This window comes from Lycium ferocissimum, chromosome 10, assembly GCF_029784015.1.
Source record: "Lycium ferocissimum isolate CSIRO_LF1 chromosome 10, AGI_CSIRO_Lferr_CH_V1, whole genome shotgun sequence".
Classification (NCBI taxonomy): domain Eukaryota; kingdom Viridiplantae; phylum Streptophyta; class Magnoliopsida; order Solanales; family Solanaceae; genus Lycium; species Lycium ferocissimum.
In genome coordinates this window covers 27,361,470-27,378,670 of record NC_081351.1, presented here as the reverse complement: position 1 = coordinate 27,378,670, position 17,201 = coordinate 27,361,470, and the positions used below count along the sequence as shown (strand labels likewise).

The window sequence follows — 17,201 nt, the reverse complement described above, 5'->3', positions numbered from 1 at the left end:
GCAAATCACTTTGATTAAGTATAGATTAATCAACGTATACATCAGACCAAAAAAAAATGAATATATATCACCGAGAGGTGTGATGAAATGGACAAGATCCTTCGATCCCTACCTAGCTAACGATCTCGAGTTCGCATGATGAATATGATATATTTTTTTTTTTTTAAAGTAGGGAGTCTTTTTCCCCTTAACAGTGTTTACACTTTATAAGGGGACTTCACAATGGTTGGTCAACTATCAATTCAATTGGTCTTACCAAAAAGTCAAATCTAATTAAAGGTTGAGATTAGGGTAATCCCTTTTGATTAAGTAAAGATTAATCAACGTATACATAAGATTTAAAAAAAAAAAAAAGAAGAGCAAATGAATATATACTACCTAGAATTATGATGGGATGGACAAGATCCTTCTGTCCTTAACTAGCGATCTCAGCTTTGCATTATAAGTATGAAACTTTTGTTTAGTAGGGAGTGATTTCTCCTTTAATAGGCTTACGCAGCGCGAATCCAAATTAGTCTCACTTCTCTTAATAAAAAATTTCGGGTTCTGAATATGAAAAATGTAACTTTAGAGGTTTTTGAAGGCGCATGTGATAGATAAGATCCCTCCATCCTTAATTAGAGGTCTCGCATTATGAATATTGAAAAATTCGGAAGGAAAATGCTTCCCTCTTTAATGGAGTTTATACGATGCGAACTCAAATTAATCAGGACCCTAATACAAATAAATACCTCACACCGAGCAGCAAACACAAAATGACAAATTCGTGATGATTATTTTATGCTATAATGCAGCAAACAGAATATTAAATACAGTAGAGGGAGTAGATAGTAAAGAACCCCAACTTCTTTCTTTTGGCCACCCTTCTTGGATCCCTCTCCATTAATAAAAAGAAAGAAACTACACACTCTTTTACATTCAAAGTAATATAGAAAGACAGAAACCTCTCTCTCTTTCTCCTCTTCTTCTCCCATAATTCCTTTGTTTCTTTTTCATTTTCTAGCTCTGCTTTTCATGGCACTCTTAACCTTTTTACCAGAAACATCAGAAAATACCCAAAAACAACCTTCTAAGAGGAGGAAAAAACAGCAAAAACAGAACAAGGAGAAACAAAAGCAGCCATCTTCATGGGATCAATTCAAGAACTTGTTAACTTGCAAACAAATTGAAAACTCAACTGTTCATGACCCTGCTTCCAAGAACCCTTCATCTACTGCTGCTGCTGGAGCTTATTCTAAGTTGAGTTCTTGCAGTTCCATATGCAATTTCAGGTATTACTTAATTATATTACGTTTCAACCATGTGCGAGCATGATTCTTTACCAAAAATACGACTCTTTTTTTCCATTTGAACCCATAGCCTTATGTAGCATGTTAAATTGTGTGAACATCTCAAATTAAAATTTAAGATAGAATAACTTCTACTGGCCAATTTATGGTCCTGTAATTGAAAAAATAATCATATTATGAAGTTTTAAATTTCATAAGTGAATCTCTACTAGCCATTTTATGGTTCTGTAATTAAAAAATAATCATTGTTAGGTGAATCTATTTATTAATAGGACATTTCTTCCTGTAACCGTCTTTTTTTACCAAAAAGCTAAGCCTACAAAATTTGGGCTTTTCTGTAGACTAGACCTTCGAATGTTTTTAGGAGTCACGATCCAGTTGAATAAACTGCCGTAGAGGGACTACCATGTGCGCTTAGACTTTACTATTTCCTCCTTTTTCCTTCCGGACCAATAGTTATTCTTGAAAGTCTCTATTTCCATGTAAAGCAAACTTTCCAAAAAAAAAAAAAAAATTGGAAACCTCACGATAATGTCTTGGAGTTTCGTCATAGAAATTTGAAACTCCATGACAATGATTATTTATCAATTATCTGAGCTGAAAATTATTATTTACTAAAAATTTTACCCAAGTTTAAGTTGTTAGAGAGATTATAATTTTAGTTATTTAATTGTATTATTTCTCAATATCAGGGATGTTGTACATGGCAACACAAGGGTGGTACATAGAGCTGATAATTCTCCAGAAAGTAGCAGTTTAGGCCAAGAAACTCGTCTTCTAAGCAAGAACAAAACTTCTCATCATGGCCCATCATCTTCGAGTTCGAGGTCTCTTGCAAGATCTAACGGTAGTGGTAGTTCCACGTACACTACTTCTTCAAGAGGAATGCAATTTCGAAAGCTCTCTGGATGTTATGAGTGTCACATGATAGTTGATCCTAGCAGGTATATATGTGGTTTAATTTTCATTTTTACATCTCCCTTAATAATTTTTCTTTGCGGGTATATTGTTATATATTAGAGTGAAATTAAACTATGAAATTATAGGTATCCTTTGCCAAGGTCAACTATATGTGCATGTCCTGAATGTGGAGAAGTTTTCCCAAAAATTGAGAGCTTGGAACATCATCAAGCCGTTAGGCATGCTGGTAAAGTTTTTATTTTCTTAAAGTTGCTCTTAATTTCTTGTTTATATGTGAAAAATCAAATACCTCTTACAATCAGAGTTTATCTTATATATATTGACAATGTAACTTTATTTTTACACTATTAAATCACTTAAAAGGTAATTATAAATAGATGTCCATAAAAGCTTGCATTAGTACCCTGAAAAAGTATAAGACAAGTTAATTTTATGCTATAACAAGTTAAATAAATATACTAATAGTATCAAAATGATGTACATTATACGTGTCTATAAATTAAATCCTTGTGTTTTACGTTCTTTTTTCCTATTTATATTCATATATCCTTTGTTTGGCATTAAGGGGTGGGGGGTGCAAAATCTCTTTTGGAAAATTGACATAAAGAGCTACCTACTCAAAACAAAAAACAAAACAAATAGCCGGTAGATGCATAATATACACATAATTTATGTATATATTATGTATATTGACTAGCGAATCTAAATATTTTTGGATGAGCGGCCAAATGGATAACTTACCAATTTTTTAAGTACCTTGATTTTCTTGCTTTCGTGTATAGAAGAATCCATCATCGTTTTAATACTTGATTTGCTCATATTTTGTATTAGAAAAGCAGATTCAATCTTGTAAAAAGAGACGAGCTTTAGACAACATTTAAGCTTTGATTTGTTTTAGGCAAAGTTCAAACTGTGGTAGTGGAGGCAAAACGGAATTGTTAATGCAATTTTATCCATGGGACTTTGTCCATCTTTTAAAAAACACGAAAAAAGTACGTCAAAAGTGTTAAATATATTTTGTGATGCATTGGTTGAACCCCCAATAAATACTTGCCTTTCTTTTGTGGAACAGTCACTGTACTATATATACACCACTTAAATATTTAAAGGACCATCTAGTGGAGTAATATTTTCCAACTACCTATTCATAAAATCGAAAGGAACTGTACAGTTACGTGGATGAAAAATTTAATTGGCTATAACTATTTTCTTTTTATTTATTATCATTTGCCCCACCGACAATATGACGCCCTAAATTGCTCCCACTAAAATTAATATTTTTTTAGTTTTATAATATTGAAGATTATTTTGTTTTGTTTAAACCAAACTTAATGCACACATAAGAAGAATCGAATCTTTTCTACTGAGATACTATTTGTCTTTGAATTATCAACATTTGGTAGCCCACTCCACTTAATAAAGAACGTTTTCTTATCTTGTTTTGCTATTTGAGTTCTAATTATTTATTATAGTACTAATTTTGGAGAAACTTATTCCTAACTAATTTCCTAATTAGTTAATTAATATCTATAATTGATTGCTTGTTGACCAGTAAGATTTGATAGCTTACCAACTAGAAGTGAGACCCCGTTAATTTACTTTCCTTTCTTGTTCACACATTACAGTCGAATGAAATTGACCCGAATAAAACAAAATCGATGTGAAAATTCCTGTAATTGATTGCGATTAATTTGGCCTGTCCTTTCTTAAAAAGCAAAATGTGAATCGTGAATTATTGTCAAATTTTTCTATAATATTGTTGTTTGTCCGAATATTCTTTTGTTGCTATATCGAATGTTGTTATGAAGAACATAATAATATAACTTGATATGAAAAATCAACTAAAGAAACTTGACAGTTATAATGTACTGTTATTATAAATGATGGTTGTTATATAGAGGTTTCACGGTATTATTAAATTAAACTAAAAATTAAAGGACTTTATATTTTCAGTCTCAGAGTTGGGTCCAGAAGATTCAAGTCGAAACATAGTGGAAATTATCTTCAAATCAAGCTGGCTCAAGAAGGACAATCCGATTTGCAAGATCGAACGGATATTAAAGGTCCATAACACCAAGCGCACGATCCAACGGTTCGAGGATTGCAGGGACGCCGTAAAGATGCATGCAGTTGCTACAGGCAAGAAAAACCCAAGATGCGCTGCTGATGGAAATGAGCTACTTAGATTTTACTGCACGAGCCTTACGTGCACCCTCGGTGCACGTGGCTCATCCAGCTTGTGTGGCTCCGTACCCGGCTGCGGAGTCTGCACTACCATACGCCATGGCTTCCAAGGAAACAAAACTAGTGGGGTCCGCACGACTGCAAGCAGTGGGCGGGCCCACGATTGCCTGGGAAACAACACCACCCGACGCAGGGCGATGTTGGTGTGTCGGGTTATTGCCGGACGAGTTAAGCAGACGGCGAAGGATGTGGCAACTTCTCCGCCGAAGGAGGAGGAGAGCTGTTCTGGCTCTGGCTTATCAGCTGTGTACGACTCCGTAGCCGGCTACGCTGGGATCTACTCGAATCTCGAGGAATTATACGTATTTAATCCAAGGGCAATACTTCCATGCTTTGTCGTGATATACGAAGCTTTGGAATCTTTGGTTTAACGTTTTTCTCTATATGTACTTCAGCTATTTGTACGGTTTAGTTTGTTATCTTCTTTTTGTTGTGCCCTTAATTTATGTAACTAATTTCGGGTTGATTAAAAATTGTAACACCTAGTTCGATGAGGTAATACTGATCCAACTATGATTTTTGTACATATTTTTATTTATTTTGCTTTTTTACATATTGTTTAGTTTGTTGAGGTGAGTAATATATTGATGGTTTAAGTTTGAGCTATCCAGCTGTGCCATAAATATCTTAAATATGGCCCCTCAATTTATGCTCGAAAAAAATGCTGTCCTTCTACATTGTACTTGTCATTTTCTATGTCAAATTCTGTCACCCTACCATATTCTTTTTATTTAGGATTTAGGTTATATACATTGGCAACATTTTTTTTTTTTTTTACAATTAACATGTATCAATTTAATCATCTATAACAAATTATTCTTCTATTTTTCATGTTATCATGCATGTCAAGCTTGTTATGAAGATTTTACATGTTGTTATACGTAAATTTAACCTATAAAAAGATATACACTGATGACAAACGGAACTTAAACTTTTTTTTTTTTTTTTTTTTTAATTCAGGGTTTTCTTTTCTTCTTCTTCTTCGAAAGCTGCAAAAACTAAAGGTGAAGAAACAGAAGGCTATGGATAGAAGTAGGGTAAAGGAAGCATCATAGTACTAAGGATAGCTTTGAACTGTGGATGATTAATTTCTCCAGAGTTGGGGCCAGAAATGAGTCAAAAAAGACTGAAAAGGAAGACAATATGATGATAGTGCTCTTAGTAATTTATTGAAGTACCTAATTGATTGATTGATAATGATAATTACAGTTCTTATTGTTACCAAAATTAAGGGAAAAAGTTGTAGTAACCGCATGAATCAATCAATCACATATAGGCTTTTTTTCTTTTTTTCTTTCGGATGTTATTAATGAATGAGCTGGTCATTAAGAAGGGCACGTGGGGTCAATATTGGGACCATAGCAAAATTACTTTAATATATGGAAAGAGATGATAACACTTTGACTGCAGCGATGAGCTAAAAATATACCCCCACTGTCCAGACTATGACCTCGTAAAGTTATTGCTTACACATGCATTTGCATATGCACAAATAGCTAATGGTTCTTTCTTTTGATTATCATTTCATTAGTTTAATATTAAAACCAAATTGGAATATTGATTAATAATTCAAGATATACAAAAATAGTAATTTGTCATGTTGTTTGCCTGTAAAATCGGTACAATTAAGTTTGTATACGTGATCAAGGATACATGGATCAATATAATCGAAATAATGAGATAAATAGCAATAGAACTTAATATGAACGAAATGTAATTGAAAATAAGGAGTTAAAATAGTCTGAGCCTTGGAGAAGCTTTTGTGCTAGAGTCTCCGGGCTAACTATATAAGTTGCGATGCCAATGAAATGATAAGTCCTATTTATACTTGGGATAAGGGGTACACATTCCATGAGCTGTGCCTCTGCTAATAATACTACGAATTAATGCCACCTTAATGATAAACAATAAAGAGGACAATAAAGCTCGTTAATGTCCCGTGAAAGGTGCAAGGTCTATTTGTAATGGTTGGCCATTGCCTACCAGCCGGTGTCAACCTATTTCAATGAGTATTCGGGTCCTTTAATGTCTTCTGATTTATTAGGTCTCCTCTGGGGGCCTTGTATGCTGAACTGTGGCTGAGTCACACCTGCTTACACGTGTTGCCACGACATTCGTTCAGCTTTGTTAAAATTTTTTACCCAATACAGATGTAAAGACTTTTATATTATAGAGAAATTTAATCTATTACAAAAAGTCTCACTCTATATTCCAGGGTTACATACCATACATAAAAATAATTTAAATTATATACACCAATTGTATAAAATCTTATATCACCTATTACGATAGGTTTCTACTCTATATATTTTGGATTACCATATGTAAGGAGTAAATTAAGTTATATACACATCGATAGTGTACACTTTTTTTCACTCTATGATTGAATTTTATCCTTTGATAGCATGTTACCATATTATCAACTAATGATTATTAAGAGATTTACCTCTAATATTTTATAAGTAAAGTGATAGTGTAAATTATTTTTGCACAATAATACATAAAATTTAAAGTCATATTAAAATTGATACGAAGAGTTTCCTTCTTCTTCTTTTTTTGTCAACTTAACTTGAGTGTAGAAACATTTACGTTATCGAAATACAAAACATAAGCTCTTGATCTACAACATGGACTAATAAAGTCCAAAACATTTGCGTTTTATTTATTTATTGGAGTATATATAAAGGGTGGTCGTCGTTCTTGTTTTCCACCCCTTCGTTGGAATACATTATATGAACGGAGATCGCTGAAAATCTTGTATTTACTTATTTTTAAATGCTGAAAATGATGGGTATATTTGTATTAAATTATACTATTGTGTAGTTTGAACTTTGAACAGGAAACTTGAGTAAGTTAGCACATCCCCCTCCCAATATTTTGATTTTTGAAACTGAGATTGCATTCATGTACAGTACAGGTATCGAGCATTCTGGCAATCTGTTCTTTAATATTGTTAAATACTCGTACTTCTTTTGATAACTGAGCTGGCATTCACAGTGCTATTATTTCGTTTAAAAATTATTTATGTGTTACGCGATGTACAAATATATTTAGCAATGTACTTGGTTCACATAAAAACAAAACTGTAGGTAAGTATTTACATTAAATATGTGTCGCAATCATCATATTAGAATCGGCAGATACAACGTTGAATGTAGCAATTAGCATGGTAACAACTAATTGCATTCTGTTGAAGGGATTGATGAATCGGGGCAAGTGCGTAGAGATTTGAGGACTGCCATTTAAGATATAGTTGAAAGTTATAAAGCATTTGAGAATTTTGGATTTGAAATTTGAAACTTCAGACCTAACCTTGGGCCAAATCTAACTTCAGATTCGTATATTTAATTCAAGAGAAAATGACCTAATAATACTTATTTAAGATTCTATATTACAAAACATAAGGATACTTTTCCTTATTTACAAAACATACCATCAAAGTTACAAAGTATGCCAGATTTGGGCTTAATGGGATACCCACAATTTTAGGCTTTTTTTAAGGAAGAAAATCTGATTTTAAATGTGGACTTAATTCTAGGATAATTACCATTCAACTTCTTCTTCTTTTTAAAAATATTTCTCTCTCTCTATCTCTCTCTCTCTCTCCCCCTCTATGATAGACACCATTTTCATACCTAAAATCCATCTTCTCTCCTAGTATAAATTTTCAAACCAATATGACAAAGTATTTTTGATTACTAACTTGTGTATTAATTGTATATAAAAATTGATTTGTATCGTTTTGAGATATCTCTGATCATTGTGTGTTTTGAAAATCTGTATAAATTATATAAACTATAGTTTTAGAAATAGTTGAAAACTAATATATGTATGAAATGTGTATGGAGTCTGCTATATGTCATTTTTTAGATACATGCGGCACAATCTATATGAAATGCGAACAAATTCGATATCAATTAGTCTTAAAAATGTTGAAAACTGATATGTGTATGAAATGTGGATGGAAATTGGTTTGTATCAATCAGAAAACTTATTATACATATATACTTTCTCATAATCTATACATACTTTGATCAAATTTTATACAATTTATATATACTTTGTCATAATCACAACATGCATACAACTTTTATACATATTTCATACGTAGAAATTATAACGAATTTATACATTTATACATATTGCATACAAAAATTAATATATATTTATTTTCTGGTGTATGAATTTTGTATGGAATCTGGTTTGTATCAATTACAAGTTTATTATACATATTTTTCTCAAAATTTATACATACTTTGATTAGATTTTATACAATTTATATGTACTTTATAATAATCAAAATACACATACAATTTTTATACATATTTCATATATAAAAATTATAAGAATCTATACAGTTATAAATATTGCATACGAAAATTATACATATATGTTTTTTGGTGTATGAACTTTGTACATAAAAATTATCGATTATAATGGACTTTTTGAGTAAAAGTTGGAGAAAATTAGGTAACAATATCTCTTAATTTTGAATGAGGAGAGAAAAGTAGATGAAATAAGGAAGCAAAAGTTGGAGAAAATCGAAACTATATCTCTAAATTTTGAATGGAGAGAGAAAAGTGGATAAAATAAGTAAAACGATTTTCTTACCTTATTTAATGTGTTTTATTTGTTTCTTTTTAATTTACCTAATTCGTATAGATTTTGTAACAAGTCTATTGATATATTTTGTAAACTGAAAAATATCGTCATGTTCTGTAAATATACCCTCTTACCATGTACATACATGTTTTTTGCCCTTAATTCAATTATTTGCGTGGAAGCCCTTCATATGGATTGGTTTTCAATTTTTGACCCTCAAATCGTTGGTCTTTAATTTTTGTCCTTGCTTTTCATTTAATGAAAATTTGTTGGCCGACGTACCTTTATTCGCTGGTCTACGAAACCAGCAGAGTTAAAAAAAAAAAATCGCAAGGCAAAGTTTCATACAAACTATGCCTTGTCAGGCAAAGTTACATAAAAGTTATGCCTTGTTCGGCATAGTTTTGTAGAAATGAACTTATCCGGCATAAATTGTGTAGTAACTAATTCACTCGTCATAAGTTTATAGAAACTTTGTTTTGTCCGGAATAATTTATGAAGAAATAAAGTTATGCCAGATAACTTAATTTCTACAGAACTATGTCGGGCAGGGCATCGTTTCTATGTAACTTTGCCCAACAAGGCATAGTTTCTATGAAACTTTGTCTTGCGAAATTCGGTGATAGATCCGAATTTCTTTTTTTTTTGTTTTTTCGATGTCAAGGTATTTTTGGCCACTTGTCGTTACTTAAAGTGCCGAAAGACAAAAATTAAGACCAAGATTTGAGGGGCAAAAATTAAGACTAGTGATTTGAGGGACAAAAGTTAAAGACCACCTCAAGATACGGGCATAAGTCCGAATTGCCCATTTACTTTTGAACTTCTGTTTAAATAAAATTCAACTTCAGACATTCATGTCTGAAATTCGCATAGCCCAAAGCTGTATAACTCATCCTCATGCTAATGCATTTGGAGGTCTCTAAATTCTAATAATATCAGGCAACAAAGCTCTTCTCTTTTCTCATTGGCGTATGCAACGATGAATTGAAGGGATGAGACCCGATTCAATTATATGATTAAATTAAATTCTTTCCTTCGTTAGTTTATCCATTGTAATTGAAAATCACATCCAACGAGAGCGTGAACATCTCATTTTCTTGTACTCCTCAGTTTTCGTATATTCAAGCAAAGTGCACAAACTTCCAATTCATGAAGATAATTGCTACGCAAGTTTGGATGACCTTCGTGATTGGACTAACAATGTCCAATGTTCTGTTTCAGTGCTGAAATATAAATACTGGCTATAATTTAAATACTTTAAAAACTTAAAAAGGTGCAAATCATATCGTTGAATCTCGAATAGCATCATTTTTTTGCGCGGATTGCCCTTCTTTTGGGGTGGTCTTTAATTTTGTCCCTCAAATTGGTGATCTTTAATATTTTTCCTTTGCTTAACACCCAGAGATCCGGGGTTCGAACCCAGGCTCAGTCAAAAAAAAAAAAACAAAAAAAAAAAAAATCGCAAGCCATAAGCTGGATTCACAACCCCAACTTATGCCTTGCACTTTTTTTTTTTTTTTCAATTTTTGACTGAGCGGGGGTTCGAACCTGGAACCAAGAGGCTTGTAGCGAAGGACAAAAAATTAAAGACCACTAATTCGAGGGCCAAAAATTAAAGACCACCCCAGTGAAGGACAATCTTGCAAATTGCCCGAATAGCACTGTCCATGGGTTGAGTTAGACCGCATATCTTGGGCCAGAACCCACCAAGGTTTTCAAACTGTCTTTACGATTGGACTCTAATTGATTGCAGGTTCCATTCCATGGGCTGGATTTACACATTTTCCCTTTTCCTCCATGCTCATTCCAATCAAAGTTTTGTCTTCTATTTTCATTCTTTTGTTTTCTTATGAAGATTTTCATATATTGGCAATTATTACAAGTAGTCCTTTTACTAAAATTCTATCATACTCTTTGATATTTTTGTGAAATTTAGCACCAATTAACTACCTTGATTTTCTTACTTTATCAAAAAAGAACAGCCCTAATTTTTTGAAGTTCTCATATTTTCTGCATCACATTTTGTGTGACTTAATAAATATTTGAAGAGTCGCGTGCGAATATTCGTATTTGACATGATTTGATTACCATATACTTATAATGGTGCGATACAACAAAGCCTTACTAGACATACAGAGTTATCCGATACTTGTGCTAATGAGAGACAACATATACCTTGTGGAATAGTTAAAGTGCAACCTTTGTGTTGGTGCAGAAGACAACAAATAAGATAGTTGAAGTGCAACCTTCATGTTGGTGGGAGATCGAGACAATATATATCTGGTGAAATAATCGAGGTACGAACAAAATAACCATAGTATTTGAACTCAAAGCAACTTTTTAAATGAAATGATTTTACATCCAATGGTAAAGCCAAATTAATCGAGCTGATAACCCTTTTAAAAAAGTAATCTCATAGAATTTAAACTCGAAGCAACACATATTTTCTGACGTATGATATAGGCCCTTGCACATGCAGTACTCATTCGGGAGTGATTCTTAGAGAATATTATCTTAGGAAAAAAGGCAAGTTATTATTCATACATACTCATTGATGTCGTACTTTAAAACTTCTTTTCTTTTAATTAGGAACTAGGCCAGTCAATCATGTCTCAGTGAACTTGCTGTCTTCGACTAATTTAATCATTTTTTAAATATAAATGTGATTAGCAAGTCATCATATTATAGCTTTTCGGATAAACCCTGTTCGAACATTGAACATATATCATTTGCATTTTTAAGTGAGATTATGGGAGTTAATTAATTATAGGTATGCATAAATAAGTTGATGCTCGATCTTTGTATGGAAAAAATTCACCCACTTTTGTGATTAGATGATAATTTTCATGTATGCATCTATAACTTATTCACATGCATGGATTAATACCCTCTAAAACAAAGAGGCAGATCTAGGAGGAGTTATTTGAATACAATTTTAGTGCATTACTTTTGGGTCGGCTTATGCTTCGTCACACACACACACACACAAAAAGAATATGTTATGAAATTCGTCACTGATCTATCACTAAATAGCTCACAGCTAACAATTTTTTTTTAATCTATCATTAATCGTTAAATAAGATTAGCGAGTATTTTTGTTGTTTAACTATCGTCGCTAAAATTCCTATTTATTTTTTGTAGTGATGCATCCATATGTGAAAAATATTTTTAAAACGCATACATATAATACAATCACACTCATTCTGAACCCATTGATTTAATATGGAGTTACAAGCTCTGCTAAACATGCATATATACCTCTAAGTTTGTCAATATATAGCTATTCATAAGAGTTATTTTCAAAAAGAATGTTGAGTCAGGGATATTATTACCATGCTAACATGATTATTTGAACCAAGTCTTTGATTTTTCTGAGTAAATTTCTATATTATAGTACAAGACATGATTATTACTTGGAAGTTTAATGAAATCAGCAATCTAAATAAATAAATATACTTTGAAAGGACAGCAGAAGCCCATACATATGATTTGGTCACATGGTTAAAGATTTGAGACATCAAACTTTTCCTTGTCATGAATATATATAACCTTATAGCCAGAACTTAGAACAAAATACAAAGGCTTTTGAGTGAAAATTTTCTAATATCAAAGGAGAAGAACAATAATGTACACTAACAAGGCCTCTATTCAAAGAGAAAGCTTTGTTATACAAGTTTCAGAAAATTTTCAATCTTCACAAGCTATTAGGCCTTCTTCTAATAAATTGATCAATTTCTCAGCCATGAAGCTCTTTGATCGCTTCCGCAAGATCATCATGCGGTTCGTCTTTCCCATTCCAACGTCCGGCCGGAGGAGGCCGAATCGGGCTGGAGCATCGATGTCAGCCTCCGGGCTGGGCTCAGGACAGAGGCGGAGGTCGTGTGACATGCCCGACCCGCCCAAGACTTCGTGTAGTTCCTATTACTCATCAACTTCTCATTATAATGAAGCTATTGCCGATTGTATAGAGTTCTTCAACAAGTCTTCACAAGATCAAGGAATTTTTAGTGGTAGAAAATCGGACGTTATTGTGTGATTATCTCCTCCTCCTCCTCCTTCTTCTTCTTCTTTTCGCTAAAGTGATTATGGTGCAACCATGCTTGTAGCTTGTGTTGATTTTTTGAATTTTATGCGTTCGAATCTGATGTTGTAAATTTAAACAAAGTATATATGTGGAATATCTTCAGCTTAATTATATTAAGTTAGCTTATTTGATTTTGAAAATTAAATTGATCTTGACAGATTACAAGGTGGATTTTTAGATTTTATGTGATGATATTAAGATAATTAACCAGCATAAGGTTTATTTATTTATTTATTAAACGAGTTCTTAAGAGCTTTTACTTGTTTTTAATTCCTTATCAAACTACAAAGTTGGATTAAAACATTATACAACACTACTAGAATGCCATTTCCCGACGGCCCGTCCCATCGGAACACTGTTGAAAAACAATTTTATTCAGGACATCCATTGCAATAACTATAAAAAAGAACAATTTTATTTTAAGATTTACGATGGTTTTGTTAGCTATTTTATATAATAGTGTGAAGATTGTAAATTGCCTTCCTACTGGATTGAGAATATGAGTAACAAAAACATAAAAGTAATAATTCTTGAATTATTAGTACAAGAAGCGAAAGGAATTCATATCATTCAAGTAATAGTATATATAACCTTATTGAAAATTTTACTCAAAGAAACATATCTAACTTCACTAGCTCAAACATGCATGTATAATTAACCAACCTTACTTCACACTTTGATTTTAAGCAAAACCATTGGAAATTATAAGCTATATGTAGAAAATTGCATATATTACTTCTTGTGATGCTGAAATCGATCTCAGTGCTCCGAAGATTCAAACTGGACGGAAACCCACAGATCTCCTAAAGGGCAGACAGAGACTTGCATATTTTGTTCGTTTTAAACTCAAGCATATTGAATATTATCGGAATTAGTACTACCTCTCTTCCTTGAAAAAAAACCCCTTATGAGTGGAATATTAAGGGGTATTTTTTTCTTCTTCTTCTTCTTGAGTGAAGGATGGCTCTGTAAGACAACATCATCATCGCCTTGTGAAGGATTTGCAAATGTCACGTATCTTTTTTTCTGAAGCTCAACATTTTCATGTGCCATAATTTGTGTCTTCTCTATAAATTTTAGGTCTTCAATTTCTGATACCATAACTTGCTGTTGCTCAATTTTTAGCTTATCAAGTTCATTTCTTGTGCGTTCAAGTTCCTCTTCTAAAGAAGAAAGACAAGTAGCCATTACCAATCTTTCTTCTCTTGCCCTTTCTAGTCTTTGTTTAGTCTCAATTAGCTCATCATCAGCTGCTATCCCATTATTAAACGGTTCGTCGCTGTCGTCTTCACTCGATCCATCCTGCTTCTTCTATTATCGACAGAAAAAAATTCAAGTTTATACACTGATAGGGTAAATAATATTTATGATATCAATAGTAATGAAATTTAACATGTCATAGTAAGTTATCAGATTATATTTACTAGTATAAACATTAGTTACCTGTTACGTTGTTGTTGGTAACTTAGTCTATTGAATTTTATAGTATTATAATATACTATATATAATATTAGAAAGTGTACAGTACTTGAAATAAAAAAGATAGAATACTTCGTTGCAAAAATTGAAGATTGATCAGAATCTTTGATCTAGTATCTCCAAACAGTTTAATTATTCTTCGAAGGATACTTTGAGTCGGTTCACTCTTTTTCACTATATATATTAGTCTTTATTCTCCAACATTTTATACTTGTATTGGCGCTTAAGCAAAGTTCATTTTGTTCTTCTTCCCCTTAGATTTTGAATTAAAGAATTCATAGTCCATCAAATCTCTCTAAATAAGAATTGAATTTACAAATATTCGATTAATGATCTAGTACCGGTCTATCACTGAACTACTAATAACATGAGATTTGATCTCATACGGATCCAATAATTCAAAAATTGAACCTTTCAGATGTATCAATTGAATAAATACGTCCATAGTGACTAGGGATGAATATCTCGTATCCTTCTTCTTCTTTCAAGTTACGCAAATTCACAGTGAATAACATATATTACATCATTATATTTCAGTACACATGGATAGGAAACTGCACCCTGCACCCGACGTATACATTAAGCTTGATGAATATATATACTTTAAGAAGAATACGCACTATTCACAAATTGATCAGACTAGAACTTTCATTTTACCTATAGCCATAGTTAACAAAAGTTCAATTAAGCACCTAAGAGACAACTACATATAATTGTCTCTAAAAGGCGAATTAGTCACTAATTTGACAAGCCAAATTACGTGCTGCAAATACATTAAGAACTCTGATAGTGTAAAAAATTCTATTATTCGCATATATAAGTTAAATTCTATTTTTATTAGTAAGGTGTAACATGAATGGAGGGAATATGATGGAGTACCTGTTTGAACTTGTCAGAAGAGTAGAGCTCGCCAGCAAGAACTCTTTCTCCGAACAATATGACTGCCTCTTTAACCGAACGAAATGGAGCCCTCGTATCAATTTCCGCCTTCCCCATCATCGTCACTCCTCCTTTTGATTCTTCCATATTTTCCATTATCAGTTTCAACGCTATTATCGATTAGATGTGTATCTTATGTTTGCAAGAGTGTGTTTGCTGAAGGAGAGATTATAAAAGAGCTTAAAAAGTGGAAACAAAGAAGATGGAGAAGTGGAGCTTCGTTTCTTCATGTCCACTTCATTGGAATTATTCTGCTCTTTCTTTTGGTAAAAATATAGAATTGATTCAAGTAGAAGCTCAGGTAAATTGGGCCGGATTATATGGGCTATTTTGTGGTCTTTTTGATAGGCCTACTTTGATTTTGACAAACGAAGAGGACATTTTTAACTTAGAGCCCAACCGCCACCTAATTACTCCTAATTTCAATCATTTTTTTGCACGGATTGTCCTTCAAAGGCGCTGGTCTTTAATTTTTGTCCCTTAAATTGCTGGTCTTTAATTTTTGGTCTTCGCTTAAAATAGTGGCAAAAAATATCCCCAAGCCCTGAGTTCAAACACGCTGAGTAAGAAAAAAAATTACAAGGTAAGGCTTCGCGAAAATTCGGTCTTAAGGCAGAAGTTTGCCTTAAGGCATATTGTTTGTCTTGATTTTACTACGAAATTCTGCCTTGCGATTTTTTTTTTTTTTTTTACTGAGCCGGGATTCGAACTCAGAACCTTGGAGTATTTTAGGCGAAGGGCAAAAATTAAAGGCCAGCAATTTGAGGGGCAAAATTAAAGACCACCCCCGAATCGTGCAAATTGTCCAATTTCAATAGGGGACTTTTACAAGGTAAAATTCACAAATATCCATTTTTAGCCCCTTTAATTGAAACATAATTGCCATCGTGGCGTTGTAAATTTATGTGTGATTATCTTGTAGTTTCACCTATGGAGTTCGAGACTTCATGAAAGTGGATATTTTTTCTATTTTTCGAAGTAGGGCCGGAAAGTAGGCAATAACCGCTATCTCTACACTTCTACAAGACTATGCAGGCGGATTAAACAAATTGGGCCATTTGCACGATTGCCATTATTCGGGGATGATCTTTAATTTTTGACCCTCAAATTGTTGGTCTTTATTTTTTGCCCTTCACCTAAAATACCCCGAGGTTTTGGGTCCGAACCTTGGCTGTGTAAAAAAAAATAAAAAAAATTCACAAGGCAGAATTTCGTAGCAAAATTAGGCCTTAGTAGAATTCCAGCAGAGTAAAAAAAAAAAAAATCTGCCTCGCAAAATTTCGCAAGGCAAACTTTTGATTCCGCCTTAAGGCAGAATTTTCACGAAGCCTTGCCTTGCGAAATTGTTTTTTTTTACTTTTTTTATTGGTGGGTTTCGAGCAAACCGAGGGTATTTTGGTTTTTTTTAAGCGAAGACCAGCGCCTTTGAAGGACATTCAGTGCAAAAAAAAGAAACAAATTACCGACCTTTACCCATCTATAAAATTTATTTACCTATTAAGAAATTGCGCAACACTTTTGGATATATAGTTGACGTAATTCTGTGTCCCGAAGTAATTTATAGCAGTAATAATAGTTAAATTAAGTTATTGTATTATACAACATGTGACTTGTATATCTCGAAAATATACCATTTTATACCA

General features: G+C 32.8%; 3 protein-coding genes across 3 annotated transcripts; 2 read left to right on the top strand and 1 right to left on the bottom strand.

Moving 5' to 3' along the window:
• The first annotated feature begins 830 nt into the window (after nucleotides 1-830).
• LOC132033130 (uncharacterized) lies at nucleotides 831-5,060 on the top strand. Its single transcript, XM_059423013.1, has 4 exons — nucleotides 831-1,271; nucleotides 1,982-2,233; nucleotides 2,336-2,436; nucleotides 4,164-5,060. The coding sequence occupies exons 1-4, from the start codon at nucleotides 1,015-1,017 to the stop codon at nucleotides 4,823-4,825; spliced, it is 1,272 nt and encodes a 423-aa protein (XP_059278996.1). The 5' UTR covers nucleotides 831-1,014; the 3' UTR covers nucleotides 4,826-5,060.
• A 7,594-nt stretch (nucleotides 5,061-12,654) lies between these two features.
• LOC132032368 (uncharacterized) lies at nucleotides 12,655-13,242 on the top strand. The gene has a single exon (XM_059421976.1). It carries the CDS (start codon nucleotides 12,682-12,684, stop codon nucleotides 13,090-13,092), a length of 411 nt encoding a protein of 136 aa, XP_059277959.1. The 5' UTR covers nucleotides 12,655-12,681; the 3' UTR covers nucleotides 13,093-13,242.
• Nucleotides 13,243-13,704: 462 nt separating this feature from the next.
• Nucleotides 13,705-15,803, bottom strand: LOC132035269 (WEB family protein At1g75720). Its single transcript, XM_059425542.1, has 2 exons — nucleotides 15,499-15,803; nucleotides 13,705-14,451 (listed from the first exon to the last, which is right to left on the bottom strand). Exons 1-2 carry the CDS (start codon nucleotides 15,652-15,654, stop codon nucleotides 13,987-13,989), a joined length of 621 nt encoding a protein of 206 aa, XP_059281525.1. The 5' UTR covers nucleotides 15,655-15,803; the 3' UTR covers nucleotides 13,705-13,986.
• Nucleotides 15,804-17,201: the final 1,398 nt, after the last annotated feature.

Excerpts from the sequence above, each read along its gene's own strand:
- LOC132033130 (XM_059423013.1), top strand. The coding sequence starts at position 1,015 with ATGGCACTCTTAACCTTTTTACCAGAAACATCAGAAAATACCCAAAAA. Across the intron at positions 1,272-1,981 it reads AGTTCCATATGCAATTTCAG|GGATGTTGTACATGGCAACA; the intron begins GTATTACTTAAT and ends TCTCAATATCAG. Across the intron at positions 2,437-4,163 it reads TCAAGCCGTTAGGCATGCTG|TCTCAGAGTTGGGTCCAGAA; the intron begins GTAAAGTTTTTA and ends TTATATTTTCAG.
- LOC132032368 (XM_059421976.1), top strand. The coding sequence starts at position 12,682 with ATGTACACTAACAAGGCCTCTATTCAAAGAGAAAGCTTTGTTATACAA.
- LOC132035269 (XM_059425542.1), bottom strand. The coding sequence starts at position 15,654 with ATGGAAAATATGGAAGAATCAAAAGGAGGAGTGACGATGATGGGGAAG. Across the intron at positions 14,452-15,498 it reads CTTCTGACAAGTTCAAACAG|AAGAAGCAGGATGGATCGAG; the intron begins GTACTCCATCAT and ends TGTCGATAATAG.